The sequence below is a fragment of the Coregonus clupeaformis genome, chromosome 1, assembly GCF_020615455.1.
Source record: "Coregonus clupeaformis isolate EN_2021a chromosome 1, ASM2061545v1, whole genome shotgun sequence".
In the NCBI taxonomy this organism is placed as follows: Eukaryota; Metazoa; Chordata; class Actinopteri; order Salmoniformes; family Salmonidae; genus Coregonus; species Coregonus clupeaformis.
In genome coordinates, this window is record NC_059192.1 from 70,731,238 (window position 1) to 70,747,711 (window position 16,474).

The 16,474-nt window shown below is 44.0% G+C and overlaps 1 protein-coding gene across 1 annotated transcript in view; it reads right to left on the minus strand.

Annotated features, from left to right (window-relative positions):
• The window catches only part of LOC121577327 (WD repeat-containing protein on Y chromosome), a 46,170-nt gene that overhangs the window by 26,669 nt on the left and 3,027 nt on the right, over positions 1–16,474 (minus strand). The window contains exons 3-16 of the mRNA XM_041891090.2: positions 16,314–16,460; positions 15,962–16,084; positions 15,713–15,884; positions 14,986–15,032; positions 14,693–14,830; positions 13,970–14,158; positions 12,955–13,146; positions 11,997–12,296; positions 11,709–11,873; positions 11,085–11,234; positions 8,782–8,966; positions 8,498–8,637; positions 3,938–4,083; positions 3,556–3,782 (exon numbers count right to left, since the gene is read on the minus strand). Of these exons, the coding sequence (XP_041747024.2) occupies positions 3,556–3,782; positions 3,938–4,083; positions 8,498–8,637; positions 8,782–8,966; positions 11,085–11,234; positions 11,709–11,873; positions 11,997–12,296; positions 12,955–13,146; positions 13,970–14,158; positions 14,693–14,830; positions 14,986–15,032; positions 15,713–15,884; positions 15,962–16,084; positions 16,314–16,460 (2,321 nt within the window). The remainder of the gene's footprint in view (positions 1–3,555; positions 3,783–3,937; positions 4,084–8,497; positions 8,638–8,781; positions 8,967–11,084; positions 11,235–11,708; positions 11,874–11,996; positions 12,297–12,954; positions 13,147–13,969; positions 14,159–14,692; positions 14,831–14,985; positions 15,033–15,712; positions 15,885–15,961; positions 16,085–16,313; positions 16,461–16,474) is intronic.

Consider the following 16,474-nt stretch of genomic DNA (forward strand, 5'->3'; position numbering starts at 1 on the left):
TAGAAAACAGCCGTTTACCTGGTTCTGTATAGAAAACAGCCAGGTCGTTTAGTTGGTCTTTGTATAGAAAACAGCCAGGTCGTTTAGTTGGTCTAAGTATGGAAAGCAGCCGTTTAGCTGGTTCTGTATAGAGAACAGCCAGGTCGTTTAGTTGGTCTCTGTATAGAAAACAGCCAGGGTGTTTAGCTGGTCTCTGTATAGAAAACAGCCAGGTCGTTTAGTTGGTCTAAGTATGGAAAGCAGCCGTTTAGCTGGTTCTGTATAGAGAACAGCCAGGTCGTTTAGTTGGTCTAAGTATGGAAAGCAGCCGTTTAGCTGGTTCTGTATAGAGAACAGCCAGGTCGTTTAGTTGGTCTCTGTATAGAAAACAGCCAGATCATTTAGTTGGTCTCTGTATAGAAAACAGCCAGGTCATTTAGTTTGTCTCTGTATATAAAACAGCCAGGTCATTTAGCTGGTGTCTGTATAGAAAACAGCCAGGTCATTTAGTTGGTCTCTGTATAGAAAACAGCCTTGTCATTTAGCTGGTCTCTGTATAGAAAACAGCCAGGTTGTTTAGCTGGTCTCTGTATAGAAAACAGCCAGGTCGTTTAGTTGGTCTAAGTATGGAAAGCAGCCGTTTAGCTGGTTCAGTATAGAGAACAGCCAGGTTGTTTAGTTGGTCTCTGTATAGAAAACAGCCAGGGCGTTTAGCTGGTCTCTGTATAGAAAACAGCCAGGTCGTTTAGTTGGTCTCTGTATAGAAAACAGCCGTTTACCTGGTTCTGTATAGAAAACAGCCAGGTCGTTTAGTTGATATTTGTATAGAAAACAGCCAGGGCGTTTAGCTGGTCTCTGTATAGAAAACAGCCAGGTCATTTAGTTGGTCTCTGTGTAGAAAACAGCCAGGCCATTTAGTTAGTCTCTGTATAAAAAACAGCCAGGTCGTTTAGCTGGTCTCTGTATAGAAAACAGCCAGGTTGTTTAGTTGGTCTAAGTATGGAAAGCAGCTGTTTAGCTGGTTCAGAATAGAGAACAGCCAGGTCGTTTAGGTAGTCTCTGTATAGAAAACAGCCGTTTAGCTGGTTCTGTATAGAAAACAGCCAGGTCGTTTAGTTGGTATTTGTATAGAAAACAGCCAGGTCGTTTAGTTGGTCTCTGTATAGAAAATAGCAAGGTCATTTAGTTGGTCTCTGTATAGATAATAGCCAGGTAATTTAGTGGTCTCTGTATAGAAAACAGCCGTTTAGCTGGTTCTGTATAGAAAACAGCCAGGTCGTTTAGTTGATCTCTGTATAGAAAACAGCCAGGGCGTTTAGCTGGTCTCTGTATAGAAAACAGACAGGTCATTTAGCTGGTCTCTGTATAGAAAACAGCCAGGTCATTTAGTTGGTCTCTGTATAGAAAACTGCCAGGTCATTTAGTTGGTCTCTGTATAGAAAACAGCCAGGTCATTTAGCTGGTCTCTGTATAGAAAACAGCCAGGCCATTTAGTTGGTCTCTGTATAGAGAACAGCTAGGTCATTTAGTTGGTCTCTGTATAGAAAACAGCCAGGTCATTTAGCTGGTCTCTGCATAGAAAACAGCCGTTTACCTGGTTCTGTATAGAAAACAGCCAGGTCATTTAGTTGGTCTCTGTATAGAAAACAGCCAGGTCATTTAGCTGGTCTCTGCATAGAAAACAGCCATTTACCTGGTTCTGTATAGAAAACAGCCAGGTCGTTTAGTTGGTCTTTGTATAGAAAACAGCCAGGTCGTTTAGTTGGTCTAAGTATGGAAAGCAGCCGTTTAGCTGGTTCTGTATAGAGAACAGCCAGGTCGTTTAGTTGGTCTCTGTATAGAAAACAGCCAGGGTGTTTAGCTGGTCTCTGTATAGAAAACAGCCAGGTCGTTTAGTTGGTCTAAGTATGGAAAGCAGCCGTTTAGCTGGTTCTGTATAGAGAACAGCCAGGTCGTTTAGTTGGTCTAAGTATGGAAAGCAGCCGTTTAGCTGGTTCTGTATAGAGAACAGCCAGGTCGTTTAGTTGGTCTCTGTATAGAAAACAGCCAGGCCGTTTAGCTGGTCTCTGTATAGAAAACAGCCAGATCATTTAGTTGGTCTCTGTATAGAAAACAGCCAGGTCATTTAGTTTGTCTCTGTATATAAAACAGCCAGGTCATTTAGCTGGTGTCTGTATAGAAAACAGCCAGGTCATTTAGTTGGTCTCTGTATAGAAAACAGCCTTGTCATTTAGCTGGTCTCTGTATAGAAAACTGCCTTGTCATTTAGCTGGTCCCTGTATAGAAAACAGCCAGGTAATGTTGTTGGTGTCTGTATAGAAAACATCCTTGTCATTTAGCTGGTCTCTGTATAGAAAATAGCCAGGTGATTTTGTTGGTCTCTGTATAGAAAACAGAGATATCTGACCTTTACTTATCATTGATGTAAATCACTTTGTAGAGAGACTTTGTTGAGAACATTTGGATAATGATCTATTTTTTGAAAACCTATGTTTTCAGGGAGATTAATTGGCCAGTAAACATCTAATGACATGTTTTTGTGTGCTACACATTGTTTACTAGGTTTGTACCACAGTGACCTCATGTCCACTAAAACCAGTTCCACACACACTGTCACACACATCAGGTCTGTGAGTGTGATCTGTTCTCAAAGATGGTAGTTATCATGCCCTCAGAGAACATATTGATTAGTGTGTGTGAGTGTGTGTGTCTCTTTCCCTTGGGAGGATTGATGATGTTCTGTTCACCACATCCCCACAACAACAAATGGTCGCAATGGGTGACTTTCTCTATCCACACACACACACACACAAGCACGCACACACACGCACACACACACACATGCATGCACACACACAGTCTTGAACAACTAATTTTGTGGGGACACACAATTCAGTCCCATTCAAAATACTTTTTTCCCTTACCCCTAACCCTTACCCTTACACAGACACACACACACACACACACGACACACAGACACACACACACACACACACACACACACACACACACACACACACACACACACACACACACAGACAGACACACACAGACACAGACACAGACACACAGACACAGACACACAGACACAGACACACACACACACAGACAAACACAGACACACACACACAGACACAGACACACCATGTATACATCGAGTCTTTACAGTTCAGCCTAGCCCTCTTCTATGCGTCCTACAAATCCTCTTCAACATTTCAACATAATTCATTTGATGCAAATCTCTCATTTTGTGTGTTTTTCCCAGTGCCTAGAAATACACCCCGTTCTTACAGAAATACTCTCCAGCCCACAGCGACACGCCAGGCCAGACTGCTTAATTCTGTGGTAGCTTTAGATCTATAATGGGAGCCATTTTAGGGTTATACATAAAAGACTACAAAGGAGTAGATTGAGAAAGACTGCGGTAGGCCTAGAAGTTACATGAGGACAACAAAAATAAGTTAGGAAAAATGGAGTCCCATAAAACAGTAGATGTTTAGAACTTTGTGATGTTGATCCAAGTGGACCACTTCTGGATTACTGACAGAAAAGGGACAGTAAAGATGACTTCAGTACCTGGAGGTGTGGTGAGTGGCTGGGTCAGTGAGGCTCCACTGTGGTTCCTGTCCAAAGGAACCTACATGCCCTCCCTCCCCTCCCTCAACCGTCCACATTCTGGTGGTCCCATCCACAGAGCCAGAGAGGAAGAAGAGTCTCTCTGTGTACACCAGAACCTCAACACTCACTATCGCCCCCTCATGGGCCCTCCAGGACTGCAGGAGAGGAGGGCGGCTGGAGGAGGGCTGGGGAGGTGAAACGTGAAGATAGAGTTCAGTGTAAAACACATAAAACAGAGATGAGTACAGAGATGTATCCTACATTAGCATATACTGTACTCAAAGACTCTCTCTCACAAACTCACATACACATACACACACACACACACACAAACCCTCACCTCCTGTGTGATGTTGAGTGCGTACTGAGAGATGTCCCAGACCTGAACACACCCTGCTGTGTCTCCAGTGACCAGGATGTTGTTCTCTTGGTCTGAACTCAGCCCCAACACATACTCCTTCTCTCTATCAGGGGCATAGAACTGACCTGAGAGGGAGGGAGGGAGGGAGGGAGAGAGGGAGAGAGGGAGAGAGGGAGAGAGGGAGAGAGAGAGAGAGAGAGAGAGAGAGAGAGAGAGAGAGAGAGAGAGAGAGAGAGAGAGAGAGAGATGATAATACTGTATACTCAAGACAGAGAGATTATAATACTGTATATTCCAGACAGAGAGAGATGATAATACTGTATACTCCAGACAGAGAGAGATGATAATACTGTATACTCCAGACAGAGAGAGATGATAATACTGTATACTCCAGACAGTGAGAGATGATAATACTGTATACTCCAGACAGAGAGAGATGATAATACTGTATACTCCAGACAGAGAGAGATGATAATACTGTATACTCCAGACAGAGAGAGATGACAATACTGTATACTCCAGACAGAGAGATAATAATACTGTATACTCCAGACAGAGAGAGATGATAATACTGTATACTCCAGACAGAGAGAGATGATAATACTGTATACTCCAGACAGAGAGAGATGATAATACTGTATACTCCAGACAGAGAGAGATGATAATACTGTATACTCCAGACAGAGAGAGATGACAATACTGTATACTCCAGACAGAGAGATAATAATACTGTATACTCCAGACAGAGAGAGATGATAATACTGTATACTCCAGACAGAGAGATAATAATACTGTATACTCCAGACAGAGAGAGATGATAATACTGTATACTCCAGACAGAGAGATAATAATACTGTATACTCCAGACAGAGAGATAATAATACTGTATACTCCAGACAGAGAGATAATAATACTGTATACTCCAGACAGAGAGATAATAATACTGTGTACTCCAGACAGAGAGATATAATACAGTTTTTTACAATCACTTTGGCACTAATTTCAGAACCTTGACGTAATTTTTCAAAACTCTAGACACAAAACTCACAACCAATGATCAAAATGCAAATTTTTCAAAACTCTAACACTTTTTTTCAATTGCTTGGATACAATACACATAAAACTAAGATCATTTGTTCATTTAACAAAAATCACCTGTTCAATATGACACAACTTAACATCAAAGTACTACTCTTTCAAAAGGCAATTCACACATTACATTTCAGATGAGTGTCTATTCATTTCATTACAATTATCCAACTATCAATTGATACAACTGCTCAAAATGATAAGTAACTGTTGCATTACTCTTAATGCATAGTTGTATGGAAACAGACAAACAATATGCCATGTTTAGATCATGAAAGTTTCAAGATAATGAGATTCATTGTTACCAATTAGCGTGGAGCATGAACCAATTAGACTACATTATTTATGGATGTAATATTTCATCATCATTCTTTATCAGACACTGTTTCTATGGTCCCATGTACCACCTTTTCAGACTATTTACAGTATTGACAGTACTGCACTGTATGGATGCTTGTCCAATTCTGCCAACTCGTTACTGATGAGTTCATATTGTGGAACGAGTATATAAAGAATTGATTGGGATCCACTTGCAACAACATAGCGATACGTACTGTAACATGGAGCCGGCAGGTGATCCAGGTCACAATAGAGGTCAAGCAGTGGTGGGAGGAGGGCGAGGAAGACGTGTTGGTCAAAGGAATGGCAGGGGACAAGCACCCCTTCTGAGAGGGGGTCGTGAGGGAACGTGGTAGAGGACAAGGCCACGGACCAAGACAGCGGCAGCAACAGCAAAGAGTGTCCAATGAAATCCGAGCAATAGTTGTAGACCATGTCACAAATCATGGCATGACAATGACTGAGGCGGCTACAATGAAACAACCAAACCTCAAAAGGTCAACCGTGGCCTCAATAATTAGAACTTTCCGCAATGAGAACCGGTAAGTAGTCAGCATGCACTAAACATTATGCTTCTCTCAATTGTCAAATGACTGCATACCAATGTGTATCACAGAGTAGGTGATGTGACCAAGTGTCTTCTTACTGTAATGTTTCCTGTAGAATTGAGACTAGGCCAAATAGGGGAGTCAGAGGCAAAATTCTGACTGACCAACAAGAGCAGGCTGTGGTCAATTTGGTTCGGGCCAGAAATGATATTCGCCTTACAGACATTTGCCAGCATATCTTGGACAATGAAGACATGTTTAACAATGTGGAATCCATAAGTTTGCCGACTATTGCACGCATGCTGAAAAGGCACCAGGTGTCTTTAAAACAACTATACCGTGTGCCTTTTGAAAGAAATGCAGACAGAGTGAAGCAAATGAGGACTGAGTATGTTCAGGTATGTTCAGTTTCAAGATGGCTGTTGTAATACAATTCCCTAATAATTCTACATTGTACAGTAATCAGTAAATATCTTTCAAAATGTATTTTTAGAGGGTGATGGAGCTGGATGCTGATGACAACCATCACCAATTCATATATTTGGATGAGGCAGGCTTTAACCTGGCCAAGACAAGGAGGAGAGGTCGGAATTTCATTGGCCAGCGGGCAACCATCCAAGTACCTGGACAACGTGGGGCCAACATTACAATGTGTGGGGCTATATCAGAAGATGGTGTGGTGGGACGCAGACCTCATATTGGGTCATATAATGCAGCTCTCCTTGTAACCTTCCTTGATGAGCTCGATCAGGTCTGTAGAGCTGATGGCGTGACCTATGTCATTGTGTGGGATAATGTCAGGTTCCACCATGCTCATATGGTGCAAGCATGGTTTCAGGCCCATGCACTATTTACCACCCTGTATTTACCCCCATACTCTCCTTTCCTTAACCTGATACTCAAGACAGAGAGATTATAATACTGTATAATCCAGACAGAGAGAGATGACAATACTGTATACTCCAGACAGAGAGATGACAATACTGTATACTCCAGACAGAGAGAGATTATAATACTCTATACTCCAGACAGAGAGATGATAATACTGTATACTCCAGACAGAGAGAGATGATAATAATGTATACTCCAGATAGAGAGAGATGATATTACGGTATACTCCAGACAGAGAGAGATGATAATACTGTATACTCCAGACAGAGAGATGATAATACTGTATACTCCAGACAGAGAGAGGTGATAATACTGTATACTCCAGACAAAGAGAGATGATAATACTGTATACTCCAGACAAAGAGAGATGATAATACTGTATACTCCAGACAGAGAGAGATGATAATACTGTATACTCCAGACAGAGAGAGATGATAATACTGTATACTCATCAGCATAGTGGGAATGAATACAAACGTATCATCATCAGCATAGTGGGAATGAATACACACGTATTCACATCAGCGTAGTGGGAATGAATACACACGTATTCACAACAGCATAGTGGGAATGAATACAAATGTATCATCATCAGCATAGTGTGAATGTATACAAACGTATCATCATCAGCATAGTGGGAATGAATACAAACGTATCATCATCAGCATAGTGGGAATGAGTACAAACGTATCATCATCAGCATAGTGGGAATGAATACAAACGTATCATCATCAGCATAGTGGGAATGAATACAAACGTATCATCATCAGCATAGTGGGAATGAATACAAACGTATCATCATCAACATAGTGGGAATGAATACAAACGTATCATCATCAGCATAGTGGGAATGAGTACAAACGTATCATCATCAGCATAGATGACACCACATTGCCACACAACTGTCATCATAAAGTCACCGTCAGATTTACTACAGTCCACCACATACACTCAGATTTACTACAGTCCACCACATGCACTCAGATTTACTACAGTCCACCACATACACTCAGATTTACTACAGCCCACCACATACACTCAGATTTACTACAGTCCACCACATGCACTCAGATTTACTACAGTCCACCACATACACTCAGATTTATTACAGCCCACCACATACACTCAGATTTACTACAGCCACCACATACACTCAGATGTATTACAGCCCACCACATACACTCAGATTTACTACAGTCCACCACATACACCCAGATTTATTACAGCCCACCACATACACTCAGATTTACTACAGCCACCACATACACTCAGATGTATTACAGCCCACCACATACACTCAGATTTACTACAGTCCACCACATACACTCAGATTTATTACAGCCCACCACATACACTCAGATTTACTACAGTCCACCACATGCACTCAGATTTACTACAGCCCACCACATACACTCAGATTTACTACAGTCCACCACATGCACTCAGATTTACTACAGTCCACCACATACACTCAGATTTATTACAGCCCACCACATACACTCAGATTTACTACAGCCACCACATACACTCAGATTTACTACAGCCACCACATACACTCAGATGTATTACAGCCCACCACATACACTCAGATTTACTACAGCCACCACATACACTCCCTCTCCCACTTTCATTCTCTCTCCTTCCTTAGCTACACTATGTGTGTCCTGTTTACCGTGTGTGTGTGTGTGTCCAGTGATGCTCCACCAATAGATCCCTCCAGCCTGTGAGGAGAGGAGGAGAGGTCTGTTCCTCCACTGTCTGTCCCCAGCCCTCCGCTGCAGGAACAGCAACGCGTCCACAGGGGGCGTTGTCCTACACATGCACGTGCGCAGGCACACACACAGGCATGCAGATGCAAACACACACACACAGTAAACACATGTTAAATACTTTATTTCAATTTGCAATAAAGCATTGATGTAAAAAAAGAACAACACACACACACAGAAGACTCACAGTGAGTGTGTGGCCCTCTGCAGGCGAACCAGGGGTCTCTGTGTGTCCAAGGTCCAGACGATGACCTCTCCATCATGGCTGCCAGTAGCAATGACCCCCAGGGCAGGGCAGTGGTCAACCACCAGGATGTCAGTTCTGTGTTGCTGACCTGACTTCCACGACATGTCAGCCCTCACAAACATATCCTACACCAACACACACAGGGCGCCATATTGGAACCAGACAATCACCAGAATAATATTCTCAATTGCATCTTGGTGCCAACATTGCATTATTTCAAATGTGAAAACAAACCAAGTTTTCCACTATATATCTACAGTGCCTTGCAAAGTATTCATCCCCTTGGCGTTTTTCCTATTTTGTTGCATTACAACCTGTAATTTAAATTGATTTTTATTTGGATTTAATGTAATGGACATACACAAAATAGTCCAAATTGGTGAAGTTAAATGAAAAAAACTACTTGTTTCAAAAAATTCTAAAAAATAAATAACGGAAAAGTGGTGTGTATTCACCCCCTTTGCTATGAAGCCCCTAAATAAGATCTGGTGCAACCAATTACCTTCAGAAGTCACAAAATTAGTTAAATAAAGTCCACCTGTGTGCAATCTAAGTGTCACATGATCTCAGTATATATACACCTGTTCTGAAAGGCCCCAGATTCTGCTACACCACTAAGCAAGGGGCACCACCAAGCAAGCGGCACCATGAAGACTAAGGAGCTCTCCAAACAGGTCAGGGACAAAGTTGTGGAGAAGTACAGATCAGGGTTGGGTTGTAAAAAAATATCTGAAACTTTGAACATCCCACAGAGCACCATTCAATCCATTATTAAAAAATGGAAAGAATATGGCACCACAACAAACCAGCCAAGAGAGGGCCGCCCACCAAAACTCACGGACCATGCAAGGAGGGCAATAATCAGAGAGACAACAAAGAGACCAAAGATAACCCTGAAGGAGCTGCAAAGCTCCACAGCGGAGATTGGAGTATCTGTCCATAGGGCCACTTTAAGCCGTACACTCCACAGAGCTGGCCTTTACGGAAGAGTGGCCAGAAAAAAAGCCATTGCTTACAATGACGGTCCCATAGGGCAGCGCACAATTGGCCCAGCGTCGTCCGTGTTTGGCCGGTGTAGGCCGTCATTGTAAATAAGAATTTGTTCTTAACTGACTTGCCTAGTTAAATAAAGGTAAAAAAAATATATAATGCTGTGGGGATGTTTTTCATCGGCAGGGACTGGGAAACTGGTCAGAATTGAATGATGGATGGTGCTAAATACAGGGAAATTCTTTCAGTCTTCCAGAGATTTGAGACTGGGACCGAGGTTCACCTTCCAGCAGGACAATGACTCTAAGCATACTGCTAAAGCAACACTCAAGTGGTTTAAGGGGAAATATTTAAATGTCTTGGAATGGCCTAGTCAAAGCCCAGACCGCAATCCAATTGAGAATCTGTGGTATGACTTAAAGATTGCTGTACACCAGCGGAACCCATCCAACTTGAAGGAGCTGGAGCAGTTTTGCCTTGAAAAATTATAGAGACATACCCCAAGAGACTTGCAGCTGTAATTGCTGCAAAAGGTGGATCTACAAAGTACTGACTTTGGGGGGGGTGAATAGTTATGCACGCTCAAGTTCTGTTTTTTTGTATTTTTTCTTGTTTGTTTCACAAAAAAAAGTATTTTGCATCTTCAAAGTGGTGTTGTGTAAATCAAATGATACAAACCCCCAAAAAATCAATTTTAATTCCATGTTGTAAGGCAACCAAATAGGAAAAATGCCAAGGGGGGTGAATACCCATGTACAAAATTCTAGTTCCAAATTGTAGTGACTGATACTGTGCGTATAACAAGACCCAGAGGTCGTACTTTGCAACAGTCACTGACATAATTTACATACACCCCCTCTTAGCCTAGTTGTTTTAGTAGTGTTCTCAAAACCCCACCAGGTTCCGCTGACGTCTTACAATAAGAAACTTCAGAGTAGATCTCTATGTACAGTATATAAATAGATATCATTCATGAAAGCTCTGTTGTAAGGAAGGCATGTGTCTGGTAGCTCTGAGTGTAACCACATGGAACAGACATGGTCTGGCGGTAGTGGAAGATATCACTGGGGTTGACGTGTGGTGGACTCTTTCACCTGAGAGTGCAGTGTAGGTGTTTATCCTGGCTAGCACACAATAACTTTTCATTGAAAAGGAAAGGGTGTATTTGTTTGTGTGTGTGTGTGTGTGTGTGTGTGCGTGTGTGTGTGTGTGTGTGTGTGTGTGCGTGCATTCATATGAGTGTGTTTTCTCACCTTAGCCCCTTTGATGTCATACTGAGCGACCTGCTGGCTCCACCCCACGGCCAGCAACTGGTTGTAATGAAGACAGATGACCCCTGTGACCTCTGAGAGGGTGACAGGCTCTAGCTTGTGTAGGTTGAGGCCATTCAGTAGGTTCCACACCTTTTAACAGAGAGAAACACCTCATCACAGTAAACTACATCTGTGTCCATCTAAAGTTGTTCTAACTGAATCATAGTGAAGGAGTTCTGAATCATAGTGAAGGAGGAGGTCTTAACAGATACTTGGAGAAGTACTGAATCATAGTAAAGGAGGAGGTCTTAACAGATACTTGGAGAAGTACTGAATCATAGCGAAGGAGGAGGTCTTAACAGATACTTGGAGAAGTACTGAATCATAGCGAAGGAGGAGGTCTTAACAGATACTTGGAGAAGTACTGAATCATAGTGAAGGAGGAGGTCTTAACAGATACTTGGAGAAGTACTGAATCATAGTGAAGGAGGAGGTCTTAACAGATACTTGGAGAAGTATGCTGCTTTTCTCATTTTCTGCAGCCTCAGACATCAGTAACATGATTGGATGGGTGAAAGCACAGGCTCCACTGCATAGGCTGCAGTAGCTTTTACCACAGGGTACCTTGATCGTTCCGTTGCGTGCACCAGTGATGAGTCGTCTGTGGGAGGAGTCTAGCGCCATGCAGGTAATCTCCTCCTCTCCATGAGCGCTGGTGATCTTCAGATGCAGCCTCCCTGTTTCTACGTCCCACACTGATACAGACGAGTCGTCACATCCGGCGATGACCTACACATATAAACACACACACACACACACGGATGTAAACATGCACACACACACAGACGTAAACACACACATGCAGTATGCACACCCTCATGGCTGTGACAGTGTATAAGATTCCATACCCACCTGTTTCAGTGTGGGGTTGTAGAGGGCACAGGAGAGGGGGGCACCATGGCATTGTCTCCCCCCTCCTCTCCCCCCTTCTCCCTTCTCCTCCCCCCTCCCCCCTTCCTCCAGCCTCAGCCTGGCCAGGTAGTCTCTACAGGACACGAGGATATGGGGCGGAGTCTGCGGCAGGAAGGGTGGGGACACCAACAGGAACGGGAAGTTGCCGTGCTCTGGGGTGCGCCCTGGCTGCAGACAGGGGAACTGCAGGTGGACGGTCCTCAGACAGCGATGGGAGGAGATGTCCCACACCCTCAGCTCCTGCACAGAGACAACCAGGTGGGTAAACAAACCCCTTCTGAACCCTCCTGCACAGAGACAACCAGGTGGGTAAACAAACAATTTCTGAAAGAAATCAAAGAGTGGAAAACAAAAAGCACCTGGGCCACAGCCAGAATACCTTGTGGTGTAGTACTGGTGGCCTGGACCACAGCCAGGACAGAATACATTGTGGTGTAGTACTGGTGGCCTGGACCACAGCCAGGACAGAATACCTTGTGGTGTAGTACTGGTGGCCTGGACCACAGCCAGGACAGAATACATTGCGGTGTAGTACTGGTGGCCTGGACCACAGCCAGGACAGAATACCTTGTGGTGTAGTACTGGTGGCCTGGACCACAGCCAGGACAGAATACCTTGTGGTGTAGTACTGGTGGCCTGGACCACAGCCAGGACAGAATACCTTGTGGTGTAGTACTGGTGGCCTGGACCACAGCCAGGACAGAATACCTTGTGGTGTAGTACTGGTGGCCTGGACCACAGCCAGGACAGAATACATTGTGGTGTAGTACTGGTGGGCTTCAGTCTAGGGATAGGTTTGCCTCTCTTTAACTGTCTTAGGTGAGGGCTTACAGTTTACCCCTGAAGATATGGCCAGTGTTGTGTCTCTAGCCAAGCTATCTGGTGGTTATTGACTTACAGCATTTTTGGAGTAGCTGAGGACCTGTCCCAGTGGTTGGTAGATGAACACGTCCAGTACTGTGGTGCCGTGACCGTGCAGGACCGCGACTGGCCGAGTGGTAATGAAGCGGTTCCACAGTCTGACCGCAGGGTCCAGACCACCCGTCACCAACAGGTTGAGAGACCTGCTGAAATCAAAACACGTCACACCCTGCGGAGGAGGGAGAGAGGGGGTGAAGTGAGAGAGAGGGAAAGAGGTGAAAAGAGAGAAAGAGAACAGAGGAAGAGAGACAGACAGACAGGACAGCAGACAGACATAGAGAAAAGGAAGTTAGGATTTGTGGGTCACTTAATAAAATGTAGCGTGACTAAATATTCAAAAAATACTTCCTGTCTTTCCTATTAGTTTATAATGGGGATTTGTTGAGGACAGCTCCATTGCTCAACTGACCAAGCTAGAAAGTTTTATTGGAGCACAATATGAGCCCTCTCAGAACATAACGACCAATACAAAACACCCCACCCACTTTAATCACTTCCTCAGCAGGGCCAGTCACATTACTTGTTTTCTCCCCAGTAAACATTCATTCTATCCTTTGTGTGTGTGTGTGTGTGTGTGTGTGTGTGTGTGTGCGTGCATGCATGCGTGCACGTGCGTGCGTGTGTATTTATATTGGTTATAGGGTGGGACTCGGCGACAGTAAGCAAGATAAAACATGAGTTTCATCATTCTGCGGTGTGACTGTTGACCTCTGATGTTATTCAATATCCTCCATGACTATTTTGTTGAGATAGCTACCATGACATAATCTGATTGGGTCAGAGCTGACATTTCAACTTGACCTGGGTCAAGGTCACTCAGACCTTCTCTGTCTACTATCAAACCCAACCTTGAGTCCAAAGGCTGTATGGTACAATAACAGCTACCCTCTGCTTTTTGTAGAATCCCATATAAATGGTGGCCTCATTACGTACTCCATAGTAACAACACATGAAATACTCCTAACAGTGTAGATACTGTGTTATATTATTACCTTATTGATTTTCCAAACATAGGTTTTTCTCCTGAGTGACATGTGCATGATGACCACTGAGGAGGCGTCGCTTCCTGATGATGTCATGATGAGGTCAGTGTGGGGCTCGAACATGATCCTGTTGATTGGTTCCTGGTGGACTGCGGGGATGTGTTGATAGGAGACTAGGCGGCTGTGGTCACCAATATCCTGTTAGGAGACATGTTCTCACCATAATACCAGTAAACCAACCCTGGTCCAGCAGAGCTACAGGGAGCAGAAGCCTGAAGAACACACCCTACCTTTTGGTCCCAAGGAACACATGCTAACCACAGTGCCAAGACAAATAACTACCCTAGAAGTGCCCGTAACACATTTAGTAAGGTTATAGAATAGATACTGTACTTTACTGTCCGTTGGTTGGAACATAAATTTGTCTTGTGACTTTCCCAACACCCCCAGATACACATTAAGAGGCACAAGGTCAACCACACCGCAGCGCCCCTGGATGGAGAGCAATGGGGGGGATTAAGTGCCTTGCTCAAGGACAGAACGGCAGGACATGGAACATGGGATCCAGTTGCCAGTTCAGGCGCCTAGCCTGGGGCTTGACCCCCCAAACTTCAGGTTGCAGGTCCGTCTCTCTAACCTCTAAGCTACTGCCGCAGGCTATGGGCATTATAACTGTGTTCCAGTTTTTGTTCCAGCCCAGCACAGAGTGAATGGAGAGTGAATGAGGCCTACCTGCATGTAAATCCTCTGAGGGACATTGTCCTCAGTGAAGGGGCTCTCAAACAGCCCAATGTGGGGTTGGAGGAACCACAACAGATGGATCCCTCCCTTCTCATCTCCCCACAGCAGCAAAGAGCGCCGCCCTGGAGACTGGGAGGAATAACAACAGATATCAGGGGAAGACGATGTGAATATAACTGCCATAACTATAAAAACATCCATCATGGTTCATGAAAAGACAAGTAATTGAACGTTTAGAATGGGTCAAATGTACGTTCATTTATGACAGAGAACTGATGCCGTACCTTTGTATCATGCCAGTAGCAGAGAGAGGTTGGAACATTGGTGAACCCTGTTCAGAGATGGAAAAAAAACAAGGGACATAAAGTCAGAACCCTGTTTAGAGATGACAGATCAACAGGGACATAAAGTCAGAACCCTGTTTAGAGATGACAGATCAACAGGGACATAAAGTCAGAACCCTGTTTAGAGATGACAGAGAAACAGGGACATAAAGTCAGAACCCTGTTTAGAGATGACAGAACAAACAGGGACATAAAGTCAGAACCCTGTTTAGAGATGACAGAACAACAGGGACTTAAAGTCAGAACCCTGTTTAGAGATGACAGAGAAACAGGGACATAAAGTCAGAACCCTGTTTAGAGATGACAGAACAAACAGGGACATAAAGTCAGAACCCTGTTTAGAGATGACAGAACAACAGGGACTTAAAGTCAGAACCCTGTTTATAGATGACAGAACAACAGGGACAAAAGTCAGAACCCTGTTTAGAGATGACAGATCAACAGGGACATAAAGTCAGAACCCTGTTTAGAGATGACAGATCAACAGGGACATAAAGTCAGAACCCTGTTTAGAGATGACAGATCAACAGGGGCATAAAGTCAGAACCATGTTTAGAGATGACAGATCAACAGGGACATAAAGTCAGAAATTGAACTGATTGATCAAATTAAAGCAAAAGTTCTACTTTGAGTCTTTCTAACTTTTCAAAAACAGTTGGTTAAATACCAAACAAGTGGACGTCCTCAAAGCAGCTGGCCGTGGACACGTCAACAAAGTGGAGGTCCCTGCTGCTGGTTGCTATGGCGACCTTGTGGACTTTGGGCAGGTAGACAGCATCAGTGGTCCAGCCCCTGAACCTCCTTCTGTTAACCCCTTGCTCTGCAGGGTCTCCAGCCAGCTGAGGAGATACATGGAAGAGAGAGTGAGAGTGTGTGTGTCTGATTGTGTGCGTGTGTGGCTTATCAGCTCACGCACCTCCAGAGTCTTGAGGACATGTAGTCGGTTGTTCCACACAGTGAGCAGCCCCCCCTTACTGACACTGATGTAGCGGAGGGGGGGAGGATGGGGAACAACCACTACACGGATAGTGGGCTCCTGCTGTAAGGGGGAAAAGAGAAAAGTTTAGAGGTGAAGTGAGAGAGTGACTGATGAGAGAAAGAGAAACGGGTCAATGGAGACTGCTGCATACTTATGAATTCCTTATTGCATACATATAACATAGGGTGTAAGCAATAACATACAGTATGAGCAATTAACTAATTATTACATAGTTATTACATAGTTATTAACACACTCTATAAGCAATGACTGGACAGGCGTCCCTCACCTTGTTGTGTGAGCAGCGTCTGATGAGTGGTTCAGTGTCCAGTAGAGCACTTCTAGGCCTGGAGGTGCGGTCTCTCTCTCTGCACTGCTGCAGCAGGTAGCTACACAGCTCCTCCCACTCCACATAGCCATCACGCGACACGTCAATCTATTGGAAATGAG